The sequence below is a fragment of the Neoarius graeffei genome, chromosome 27 (genome assembly GCF_027579695.1).
Source record: "Neoarius graeffei isolate fNeoGra1 chromosome 27, fNeoGra1.pri, whole genome shotgun sequence".
NCBI lineage: Eukaryota > Metazoa > Chordata > Actinopteri > Siluriformes > Ariidae > Neoarius > Neoarius graeffei.
In genome coordinates, this window is record NC_083595.1 from 31,570,573 (window position 1) to 31,583,895 (window position 13,323).

The 13,323-nt window shown below is 42.1% G+C and overlaps 1 protein-coding gene across 9 annotated transcripts in view; it reads left to right on the plus strand.

The window, feature by feature from the left end:
* The window catches only part of ppip5k1a (diphosphoinositol pentakisphosphate kinase 1a), a 144,086-nt gene that overhangs the window by 50,223 nt on the left and 80,540 nt on the right, over positions 1 to 13,323 (plus strand). For all 9 annotated transcript variants that reach the window (XM_060912016.1, XM_060912017.1, XM_060912015.1 and 6 more), the window contains 7 exons: positions 645 to 746; positions 2,572 to 2,733; positions 2,821 to 2,942; positions 7,685 to 7,786; positions 7,944 to 8,030; positions 8,129 to 8,204; positions 11,973 to 12,082. In XM_060912016.1, coding sequence (XP_060767999.1) covers positions 645 to 746; positions 2,572 to 2,733; positions 2,821 to 2,942; positions 7,685 to 7,786; positions 7,944 to 8,030; positions 8,129 to 8,204; positions 11,973 to 12,082 — 761 coding nt within the window. The remainder of the gene's footprint in view (positions 1 to 644; positions 747 to 2,571; positions 2,734 to 2,820; positions 2,943 to 7,684; positions 7,787 to 7,943; positions 8,031 to 8,128; positions 8,205 to 11,972; positions 12,083 to 13,323) is intronic.

Genomic DNA, 13,323 nt, shown 5'->3' on the forward strand with positions numbered 1-13,323 from the left:
GAGGGTGAATCCTGTCTCTTACCCAATAGGTCTTGCTCCAGCTCACCTGCGATCTGCAATGGATAAGCAGTATTGGAAATGGATGGATGGGGAAAAAATAGCAATAGTTGCCAGAAAAATGTACAAATTCATTTCTGTTTCACGTTTTAGAATTTCATTTTGCTGTTTGGAGAACCCTTTTCATCTTTGACCCATGTAGAATGAAGCATGTCACATCAATGCATCACATACTGCACACTTGAGGAAGGGTTTCATTTAGTGTTTTACTAAACAAGTGCTATAACTTGCAGTACATCATCACTTTGAACACTAACTAATCACAGTGTCCAGTCTTACATAATCTGCTCTGTTGGATCATGGTTTAGAAATGAATTAGTCAGGAATATTAACCTTCAGGTATAATTGATGACTGTTTACTTAAGTGTGCCTAAAATAACTTAAAACTATTCTATATTATGGTGTCGTTTTGGGCCCGTTGTTCGTTGCGAGTCATCTAAAGTAAAGTTATTAGAAACGATAATTGTATTCGTCATGGTTACATTTGGAGTAGAGAAGTATCTCTGGAATATGATTTTGCTCAACTTGAGTAGATTAATTACGTAACTCACTAATACACACGCTCACAAACTGCATTCCTTCTGCAGATTGGGAGCCGGAGCAGTGTCTATTCTCCTGAGAGCAGCGTCAGAAAGACTGGTTCCTACATCTATGAAGAGTTCATGCCTACAGATGGCACAGATGTGAAGGTAATGTTCAACAAATTCACTGAAGGCTGTTCATCATTTTGCAATATAACTATCCATTCATAAATAAGGCATACTCAGGTGGAGTACATAAAAAAAAAAGAGTAGGCGGAAAGTTAAAATAGCTCAGGGATCCCTTTAACGGTGAACTATTCTACTGTCCCATTTTATGAAAGGAATCCAAATATTCACATTTTCAGCTCGGTATAATATTTGACTGTTTATTGGAGGCCCAGTGTTTCATTCCTGAAATTTCCAGTTCATTTGTGTTTAAAATTGTATGATGCCAGGAGCTCAGTAAATAATACCTTTTTTGATTATGTTGGAGGGCGGCACGGTGGTGTAGTGGTTAGCGCTATCGCCTCACAGCAAGAAGGTCCGGGTTCGAGCCCCGTGGCCGGCGAGGGCCTTTCTGTGCGGAGTTTGCATGTTCTCCCTGTGTCCGCGTGGGTTTCCTCCGGGTGCTCCGGTTTCCCCCACAGTCCAAAGACATGCAGGTTAGGTTAACTGGTGACTCTAAATTGACCGCAGGTGTGAATGTGAGTGTGAATGGTTGTCTGTGTCTATGTGTCAGCCCTGTGATGACCTGGCGACTTGTCCAGGGTGTACCCCGCCTTTCGCCCGTAGTCAGCTGGGATAGGCTCCAGCTTGCCTGCGACCCTGTAGAACAGGATAAAGCAGCTAGAGATAATGAGATGAGATTATGTTGGATTGTGATTTCCACCACTGTAACAAATTATTTAAGAAATCATAGAAGCCTTGGCTATTTTTCACTGACCTGTGAGAGTCCCAGGACCCTTGAGCTTTGATCTGGAGCATTTGATAATACAGTGCTGCTTGAGACATTGATCGACAGTACTGCGCAATAGTCGTAGGCACCCTTTGTTTTTTTTTAAATACAGACTTTGTTAAGGCGGCATGGTGGTGTAGTGGTTAGCACTGTCGCCTCACAGCAAGAAGGTCCGGGTTCGAGCCCCGTGGCCGGCGAGGGCCTTTCTGTGCGGAGTTTGCATGTTCTCCCCGTGTCCGCATGGGTTTCCTCCGGGTGCTCCGGTTTCCCCCACAGTCCAAAGACATGCAGGTTAGGTTAACTGATGACTCTAAATTGACCGTAGGTGTGAATGTGAGTGTGAATGGTTGTCTGTGTCTATGTGTCAGCCCTGTGATGACCTGGCGACTTGTCCAGGGTGTACCCCGCCTTTCACCCGTAGTCAGCTGGGATAGGCTCCAGCTTGCCTGCAACCCTGTAGAACAGGATAAAGCGGCTAGAGATGATGAGATGAGATGAGACAAACTTTGTTAAAGAGTTCTATTTTATGACTCCTACATTATCGAGTCAGTACAAAAAACATTTTAGAGTTCCAAATGTTCGTTTTTCCAGCGCAAAATTAAATGTTAGAGGGGAAAAAAAGTTTGTATCTGAGGAGTATGTTACATAAGAGAGCACTTTTCAGATTAAAAAAGAAAACATAATGAAGGCTACTGGGTTTTGGGGCAAAATGAAGACGCGAGTGTGACGCTCAAAGAGTCCAGAAGAACTGCGGCTGGTTCTGTAAGATGCTCAGTAAAACCTACAGCTCATTTCCTTATAAAACTGCACTCACTGGACCTGAGACTTCGATTTTTTTTTTTAAGCAAAGGGTCATTTCAGGCCAAATATTGACTTTGCTTCATTTATTATGGCTTACTGCTGTTTATAGTAATTTTTTTAATATTGAAACATTTCATTGCATTATTTTTAAAGTCATTTTTGGTCTATAGCATTTTTTTTTTTACATGTGCCTAAGGCTTTTGCACAGGAGTGTGTGTGTGTGTTTGCGTCTGTCAGGTGTACACAGTAGGGCCTGATTATGCTCATGCTGAGGCTCGTAAGTCTCCTGCCCTGGATGGCAAAGTTGAACGAGACAGTGAGGGAAAAGAAATACGCTACCCTGTTATGCTCACTGCTATGGAAAAACTGGTGGCTCGCAAAGTGTGCCTGGCTTTCAAGGTCAGTATGTTTACTCATTCTTCAGTCCGCTGTGCTCTGGTTGCAGAATCTAGACTTGCAATTTAAATCCTTTCTGATTTTCTGCAGCAAACAGTGTGTGGGTTTGACCTCCTCCGGGCCAACGGACACTCGTATGTGTGTGACGTCAATGGCTTCAGCTTTGTGAAGAACTCTATGAAATATTACGACGATTGTGCCAAGATACTTGGGTGAGCCAGTGTTTTCTTACTGGTGTTAATATTTAAAATGTGATGATACACGAGCCTCACTGTTTAATGTGATAAAGGAATATGAATTAGTCATTGGCTCACAGCTACAGGGTTGATCCGAAGCATGGGTTACTGTCTGTGTGCTGTTTTGCACATTCTCCCCGTGTCTGTGTGTGGTTTCTCCAGGCTTTCCTGAGAAAAACATATCATGAGGTGTGATTGGGTATGCAATGGACTGGCATCCCATCCAGGCTGTATTCCCTCCTCATGTCCAGCGTTCCTGGAATAAGCTCCAGATCCAATTTAGCCCTGACCAGCATAAAATGGTTACTGAAGTTGAATGAATAAATATACTATACATTTTATGCTGTACTGTTAAAAACTGTAATGGCACACACAATTATTTTCAGCTACCAGTAGATTACTTTGAAATGAGCTACAATATGTTCAAATGTCAACATTTTTAAAGGCAACACATATCAAGTAAAAAAAAAACAAGGACCTATCTTCTTCGAAATTCTGCTTTATAAAATATCTTCTCTAACCAAAAGATGTAATTTAATACTTGCATTACAGCTGCATTCTTGTTTAATATTTTACCGTTTGACAAATATTGCACTATTGTTATACTTTATGTCTTTGATTAGAAATGTTTTTATTTTTTTCGCGGTCCGGTTTCCATCAAATCCTGCGCTCTGATTGGCTGGTGAGCGGGTCCGTATCCTACGATACAGACCCCAGTTACGGACCCCGGTTATGGACCTCTGGTGACTCGCTCGTTCACAACAACAACAAACATAGTAGCATTTTTTTGTCAACATTTTTTTAATAAGATTTATTTATAAGATTATCAAAAATCTTATAAATTTTTGCCAGCATTTCTCAGGAGAATTAGCCTAGTAAACTAGACCCACCCGCCTAGCGGCCAAAAATATTTTTTGCCTGCGCGTGGGTCTAGCCTCGCACCATATCAACAAAACACCCCGGGCATCAAATCGTGCCCGCCAATCACAACGCAAGGTTTTTGTTTGGATTCTTTGGACGGGCTTTTGCAGGAGTGACGACAAAGCTGCGCGACGCTGGAGAAAGTGCAGCAGGAAAGATGGCTACGGCTAGTGAACAGCGCGCGTTTGACTCCACTTTGGAATCAGTTTTAGAAGAATTAGACTTGGAGTTTTCGTTGAAACATGAGCAGGAAGAGGCTCTCCGCTCATTCCTTTTCAAGAAGGACGTTTTTGCTGTTTTGCCGACCGGCTATGGCAAAAGTCTGATCTACCAGCTGGCTCCGCTCGTAGCCAAAAGGATGGGGCTAGTTTGTGCAGTACGAAGAATTAATAAACAGCTTTGAAACATTACTTTTTGATTGTTTCTTATTTTCCCGTTATTTTAAATTTAAGGGAAATTATTTCACCAAACAACACTAAATAAAAATAAAAACTCTCAAAAACAGTTTAAGCAAACCCTTGAAAAAAATAAGAGTGTATGTTAAGTATGTGGTACAGACTCCAAACTTGTGGTCATTATCTCCAAACTTCTTAATATCTAGACCCTGTTTATTAATTAATACGCATTTTGAAAAATTATTTATTTCAAGGCCTCCCCCACTGCTTTCTGTCGCTCTGACTACGTCACAGTCACTGTTGCGCTGATTGGTCAGAGCGTTGGCCTATACGCACAGAGACAGTTTGAAAGACAGCGGGTTGTTCCACCCCCACCCTTCGGAAATGTCTACGAGCGAGGCCAGACTAAATATTCACATTTAGTCTGGCTTGCCAGGCTACAGGAGAATAGCATTAATTTTACAGCATGGATAGCGATAACAACAGTGTTCACAGCAAAAGCGAGTTTTACTACCCTGAGGAAGAAGAAATAAAAGAGAACATTTCAGGAGAAAGCTAAAAACCTGTAACTGTTGCTAACGCCGAGCAAAAACATGCCTGAACCCCGAATGACTCAGTTTTGTATAAGTAGGGGACTACATAGGCAGTAAAATGTAGTTTTTTTTCCTGCCATGGAAGTGCACTTGTATACCGAGGAGGAAGCCATTTGCATTACAGCCGTGAATGAGGATTCAAAATGGCGGCTCGGCTCGGTTTTCCCTTTTGGGTGCTCTCGTTTTCTGTTAGAATTTGGTAAAGAAAAAAAATATATATATATTATTTACCAGCTTAAGGTCGGTCCGTATGGTGAAATACCGTGACCTCGGCCTTGAATAATGACCTCGGCCCAGAGGGCCTCGCTCAGTACTTTCAAGACCTCGGTCACGGTATTTCACGATACGGAACTCATCTCATCTCATTATCTCTAGCCGCTTTATCCTGTTCTACAGGGTCGCAGGCGAGCTGGAGCCTATCCCAGCTGACCACGGGCGAAAGGCGGGGTACACCCTGGACAAGTCGCCAGGTCATCACAGGGCTGACACATAGACACAGACAACCATTCATACTCACATTCACACCTCATCTCATCTCATTATCTCTAGCCGCTTTATCCTTCTACAGGATCGCAGGCAAGCTGGAGCCTATCCCAGCTGACTGCGGGCGAAAGGCGGGGTACACCCTGGACAAGTCGCCAGGTCATCACAGGGCTGACACATAGACACAGACAACCATTCACACTCACATTCACACCTACGGTCAATTTAGAGTCACCAGTTAACCTAACCTGCATGTCTTTGGACTGTGGGGGAAACCGGAGCACCCGGAGGAAACCCACGCGGACACGGGGAGAACATGCAAACTCCGCACAGAAAGGCCCTCGCCGGCCACGGGGCTCGAACCCGGACCTTCTTGCTGTGAGGCGACAGCGCTAACCACTACACCACCGTGCCGCCCCCAATACGGAACTCCCAGCTGGTAAATAACATATATAGATTTTCAGGTTTTGGAAATATATAGTTCATTCATTTACATTTAGTAAGTGGGAGGAAATCTGAAAACCTGGTGGACAGACACACAGGTACAGAGAGAACATGGAGCTGTGAGATTATAACACTGCCTACTGTGCCAGCCTAATGCCACCTGCTAGTTTAGGAGAGATCCATTTTTCTCGGTGGATAAGAGCACTAAACTTCAGTCCAAAATCAAACAGTATCTGGTCATTTCGCACAAGTCATTAAGCACAAATCTAAAATCCTTTCGCACAGCTCTCATTTCAATGTGGAATGGTCACAGTAATCGAAATAAAATACGAGAAGTCACAGCAGTTAATAGTTACTCTTATTTAAAATGTAAATAGCTTAATGAAATGGCTGTAAATAGTTTTCCTTACTTCAGCTTTTCTCTTTTGTAAATAATTTATGATAAAGAATATACAGAGAAACTTTAGTTTAATAATGTTTAGTCAGTGGAAAAATGGCCTTTCTAAAATGTTTCTCGAAACTCTTGTAAATTTAAATAGGCTTTTCATTCGTTATTAAATTACCAAATTGTAAATAATAATAAATATAATATACTTTAAGCTTACTAGTTTCATAAAACTAACCTGGAAGTCGACTGTAGCTGCACTGTGAAATTGTTTGGAGGGAGATTGGTGACTAGCGTACAGGCTACATCAAACATAGCGGTTTCAAGATGGCGGCATGGCAAAATACAATTGCTCGTACTTGATTGGAATCTCAGCAACTTCCATTAAAAAAAAATCCATGAAACATCTTTAAGCATGATCAGTCGGTATTTATTATTAAGATTAAATGTTCTTATAACTTGCGCAAAAGGACTTGAGTTGTGCTAAAAGACTTTTGTGTTAAATTACTGTAAACCAGTCCAACTCGGCAAGATGCCTTATTTGCCACAAACATAGATTGCACTCTGAAAGAAATGACCCCATGTGTTCCATGTAGCTATCAAATACCATGATGGTGACTTCAGGGTAAAAGTCTGTGCTGAAATTCAGCTCCGCAGTACTTATGGCCCTTTTCCACTACCCTTTTTCAGCTCACTTCAGCTCGCTTCAGCCCGACACGGCTCGCGTTTCGACTACCAAAGAACAGCACGACTCGGCTCGCTTCAGCCCTGCTTAGCCCCTAAAACTCGCACCGTTTTGGAGTAGGGCTGAAGCGAGCCAAACCGAGCCGAGTGAGGCTGGGGGTGTGAGCAGACACTCCCCTGTGCACTGATTGGTGAGGAAGAGTGTCCTCACATGCAAACACACGCCCTGCGAGCACGCTGGGATCTGTAAACACAGTAAACCCGGAAGAAGAAGAATTACGAATTACGAGAATTTCTGAAGCCTTATGCGCCTCGCCTCATCTATACGCTCTTGCCAGTATCTGTTGGCGTTGTCGGTGACAACAAGCCACAGCACCAAGACCAGCAACACTAACGACTCCATGTTTATTGTTTACTATTCGGGTCGTGAGACTACCGCTTAAAAGATCACTGATGTCACTGTTTGCGCTGCTTAACGACATCACGTGACGTCCACCCACTTTCGCTAACTCCACCCAATGTGTCCACCCACTTCCAGCCAGCACGGTTCAGCGCGGTTGTAGTCGAAATGCAACTCCAACAGCCCCGCTCAGCCCAACTTAGCACGGCACGGCTCAGCCCAACTCAGCCACGTTTGTAGTGGAAAAGCGGCATAAGTGTACTATCCTGGATCGGCCAGGTGAAGAATGTTAGGTCAGCTTCACAGTTCACTCACTGGCTCCTAAAGCTGAAAAGCTTCCAAGCTTATCACATGCATGATATATTTCCTACCATAGGTTTAGTGAGAATTTTTGTTGTGTTGTTTGTCCATAGGAACATTGTGATGAGGGAGCTGGCTCCCCAGTTCCATATTCCCTGGTCTATTCCCACCGAGGCAGAGGACATTCCCATAGTCCCTACAACATCTGGCACCATGTGAGTCCATGATGCTGATTTCCGCACAGATTTCATATTCTTTTTAGCGATTTTCTTCATCGAATAAACAATTTCCATCTGTATATTGTGTACTTTTGCGGAATATGCACATGGAAATGGTTTGGAATAATGACCGAAGCATCTTTGACTTGTGTAGGATGGAGCTGCGTTGCGTGATCGCAGTGATCCGCCATGGAGATCGAACACCAAAACAGAAGATGAAAATGGAAGTCAGAAATCCCATGTGAGGTTCCATGTGTGGCTCTGAGTAAAACTTTATTGGATCCATAGAGACACCCATGCTGAGGGATTTGTCCTTGTGTTTTTTTTTTTCCCCCTCAGGTTCTTTGAACTGTTTGAAAAGTACGGAGGTTACAAAACCGGCAAACTGAAGCTAAAGAAACCCAAACAGCTGCAGGTAACCAGCCACATTTACTTAATTAAAGCACTTACTCTTATATGTTTTGACATGCAAATGCAGCTCATAATCCACTATTTAGAGACTGAAAAAGACATCTGCTAGTTTTTTTTTTAGTTTCTTTATTTCTTGTAGAACTCATTATATTAAAAAGCAGCTTCTTCCCCCATGCCATCACCCTCATAAACAGCTGACCTGAACCATCTTTGCTTTATGCTATTGTGCCATTTGTGCCTCTTTTATTACAGTGGTGCTTGAAAGTTTGTGAACCCTTTAGAATTTTCTATATTTCTGCATAAATATGACCTAAAACATCATCAGATTTTCACACAAGTCCTAAAAGTAGATAAAGAGAACCCAGTTAAACAAATGAGACAAAAATATTATACTTGGTCATTTATTTATTGAGGAAAATGATCCAATATTACATATCTGTGAGTGGCAAAAGTATGTGAACCTTTGCTTTCAGTATCTGGTGTGACCCCCTTGTGCAGCAATAACTGCAACTAAACGTTTCCGGTAACTGTTGATCAGTCCTGCACACCGGCTTGGAGGAATTTTAGCCCGTTCCTCTGTACAGAACAGCTTCAACTCTGGGATGTTGGTGGGTTTCCTCACATGAACTGCTCGCTTCAGGTCCTTCCACAACATTTCGATTGGATTAAGGTCAGGACTTTGACTTGGCCATTCCAAAACATTAACTTTATTCTTCTTCAACCATTCTGTGGTAGAACGACTTGTGTGCTTAGGGTCGTTGTCTTGCTGCATGACCCACCTTCTCTTGAGATTCAGTTCATGGTCAGATGTCCTGACATTTTCCTTTAGAATTCGCTGGTATAATTCAGAATTCATTGTTCCATCAATGATGGCAAGCCGTCCTGGCCCAGATGCAGCAAAACGGGCCCAAACCATGATACTACCCCCACCATGTTTCACAGATGGGATAAGGTTCTTATGCTGGAATGCAGTGTTTTCCCTTTCTCCAAACATAACGCTTCTCATTTAAACCAAAAAGTTATATTTTGCAGTTTTTGCTGCACAAGGAGGTCACACCAGATACTGAAAGCAAAGGTTCACATACTTTTGCCACTCACAGATATGTAATATTGGATCATTTTCCTCAATAAATAAATGTCCAAGTATAATATTTTTGTCTCATTTGTTTAACTGGGTTCTCTTTATCTACTTTTAGGACTTGTGTGAAAATCTGATGATGTTTTAGGTCATATTTATGCAGAAATGTAGAAAATTCTAAAGGGTTCACAAACTTTCAAGCACCACTGTATATACTCTTGTTTGCACTACCACACTGTACATTGTACATTGACTATCTTGCGTATATTTTTGTATATGGTGTCTCGTACTGTAAATAACCTGCACATTGTCTGTATATTATGTACTGTCTATGTTGTACATTATATATACATATTATATGAACAGGAGTATTTTACTGGGAAATGCACCACTCGTATTTTTCATATGAGCTAAATCTGGGACATGGAGAACCAAAACCGTGACATAAATCTCTATATGTCACTCGTGAGGAAATCAGTGAGTCGTTTTGATAAATTTGGGTACTTTTTGTTTATGAATGTGTCTATATAATACAAAGAAAATCACACTTTGGCTTGAAGATATGATGTTTCAAAACTTCTTGTGTTAAACTCATATTTTTCATATAAAATACATCACGGATCTGAGTGACGCTTCCGTATATTTCACTCTGATGACGTCACGCCCAATGTTTTCCTGCTGACTAGATGTGCGTTGTCAAAATGGTGAACTGATTCAGAATTAAAATTCTTTTGATTTACTTGCGTTTTTTTTTTTTTTAATGTGTCCATTTAATATAAAGAACATTACACGGTTGTGCGAAGATATGAAGTTTATCTTCTCATGTTGAAAATACTTTCCCTCAGTCGCTTCACTCACTCATGAAATATACATTCACCACTCGAAGATAAACTGCATATCTCATCTCATTATCTGTAGCCGCTTTATCCTGTTCTACAGGGTCGCAGGCAAGCTGGAGCCTATCCCAGCTGACTACGGGCGAAAGGCGGGGTACACCCTGGACAAGTCGCCAGGTCATCACAGGGCCGACACATACACTACGTTCAGACTGCAACCTGAAACGACCCATATCCGATTTGTTGTGAAATCCGATTTTTTTGTTAGGCTGTTCACATTACCAATTATATGAGACTTGTATGCGATCTCCAATATGAACGGAAAACGACCCAAAAGTGTCCCGCATGCGCAAATTGACACGTAATAAGCACATCTACGTAATACGTAAACAAAAAAAAAGCGCACTCTTCAAGTTTAATGATTTCTTTTTTTTGTTTGTTTGTTTGTTTGTTTAATTATCTGGTTAGTGTTAAAGTGTGAGGTCTCGTGTGTGTTTTTGTTTCTGAACTGAAATGAAAACGTGTAGCCTGGTAACGAGGGTTGACTCCTAAATGTCTCTCTAATTTCTATATAAGTGCACTACATGTTACTAGGAAGTAATGGATTTTTAAACTCTATATAGTGCACTCGAGCTTCAGTAGGCGGTCATTTGGGATACGGCCGCTGTATTACCAAACTCTTAATTCAGGCTTAATAATTTGCACATATTTATTTCGTCATATTAATAAACTTTTTCTACATTTTTATAAATATTTATTTAGATTGTTTATAGCCAGCTGAATTCTGCAACTTCTCTCAGCGCTGGCTCAAGGTGCATAAACACCAGTGCAGTTTGCTATGGAGATGAGGCGAGACCTGGCGATGTGGTTTTTGTGGTGGCGGCGGAACTCGCACAATAATCTGATTAATGTGGGCAGCAGACTAATGAGACCGAAGGTGTCAAATTACTGGAAATTTCCAGAACAATCTTATAATCTTGTAATACAGGATGGTTTAAGTTATAAATCAGTTATAGAAACTGTTTTATTTAATCAGGCTAACAGATAAACATCCAGGTCCCTACCAAATCCACCATTAGCTTGATCAATTCTATAAAAGTCTATTTAAATTCTGAAAACTGTACAAATGTTGTTGTTTTCCACCAAAGAGGCGGGATTAGCCAACGCAGAATAGTGACGTTTGTCTCTTGTTGATGACGTGTAGGTCGCATGAATGCGACCTGTCCGGTCAGACTGCAGTCGCATGTGAAAATATCGGATATGAATCGGAATTAGGACCACATATCCAAGCGGCCTGGGTCGCATGTGAAAAAATCGGATCTGTGTCGTTCAGATTGTCAATAACAAATCGGATACAGGTCGCATATGGGCAAAAAAATCGGATATGGGTCGTTTCAGGGTGCAATCTGAACGTAGTCATAGACACAGACAACCATTCACACTCACATTCACACCTACGGTCAATTTAGAGTCACCAGTTAACCTAACCTGCATGTCTTTGGACTGTGGGGGAAACCGGAGCACCCGGAGGAAACCCACACGGACACGGGAAGAACATGCAAACTCCGCACAGAAAGGCCCTCGCCGGCCACGGGGCTCGAACCCGGACCTTCTTGCTGTGAGGCGACAGCGCTAACCACTACACCACCATGCCGCCGCATATCTTCATGTGACCGTGTAATATCTTCTATTTACATTTTCTTCTTTTTCTATATTGCTAGAGAGACACCGACTCCCAGAACCAAATTCCTTGTGTGTGTCAATATACTTGGCCGATAAACCTGATTTTTATTCTGGTGTCCTCTTGTACTGTACTGGATATAGTCAGGCAGTTCATAGATACTGTTTTACCCTTCAGGAAGTGCTGGATATTAGCAGGCTGCTGTTAGCAGATCTGGGGCAGTACAGCGACTGTGAGATCGAAGAGAAGAAGTCAAAACTGGAGCAGCTTAAGACTGTTCTGGAAATGTGAGTGAGAATCTGTTCATATCTGGACCACTTAAATGGGAACATTTAGTCTCGCTGGCGAAAATCAAAAGTGTTTTCATTAAATCGTTTATGTAATGCAACTACAGAGCAAATGAACGGCAGCTGTACCAAAACATCTACAGTGGGGAATAGAATATGATGTGGATTGTGAAAATTCACACTATTTTGGAACAATATCAAGGTGTCCCTTTCTTTGCCAGAACAATTTACTGAATTTTTTTTTTTTAACACATTTAAATCCATCACTTGGTCAGCAGAACTAAGAAAATAAACTCGACAGCCCCAGTTTGTCAGTGTATCAGTTTTCTTTCATCATCATCAAACTAACTGCATTTGTAAAATACAAAAAAACAAACAAACAACCTACGTTTGCATTGCTCTTGTTTCATATATCTAGTTTCAATTTTCGGCTAGCTTTTAGAATGATGTACAGAGCAGGCTTGTAGTACTCGAGTCCGACTCGTGCCCTAATTTTAAAGGTCCCATGGCATGGTGGTTTGTTGATGCTTTAAACGGGCTCGTGGAGGTTTCCGGATGTTATATCCGCAGCCTTTCTCGAAATGAACCCTCGGCACGTAAATATAGCCTCCTGGGAGAAAGCCCCATTTCAGCGCTTTTCCCAGTGTGTCGTTTTGCTAATGAGAAACAGGAGGCGGGGAAGGGTAGAGGGTGGGGGCGGGCCATGGGGGGAGGGGGAGGGGCTTGACCAAGCTGCGCGCACACATACTCGCTGCTATCAGCGCCTGTAGCCACGCTGCTAAGACAAAACCCCATTCTCCCTCGGACTCCTTTCGTAAACTCAACGTGACACAGAGAACAGAGAGTGAGAGTGTTCGGAGTGGTAGTTTACGAACGTATAATACCCTAGGCTTGAACACGCACTCCATAACCAAAGAGGATAGAAGCAGCAACTACAGCAACATATCGCTTATCCAACAGAAGACATGCATTGCGGAGCAGTAGTCAAACATAAGCTCATAAGTTACAGTCAATTTCCAGACTAAACTCAGTTTAACAGAGCACGCTGCATGCTCTTTAGTTTTGTAGTGCAGATTACCTGGCTAACTGCAGGAAGCGGTTAGCTGCACAGCTAATGTAGCCATTGCTAGGCTAACGCACCGATTTTAAAACACGGCAAAACGACTTAACAGTTATACACTTACTTGTTCGGTGTTTGTGGCTGATGCGGCAGGGATGCTTGGTACGGACCCAGGCTTCAG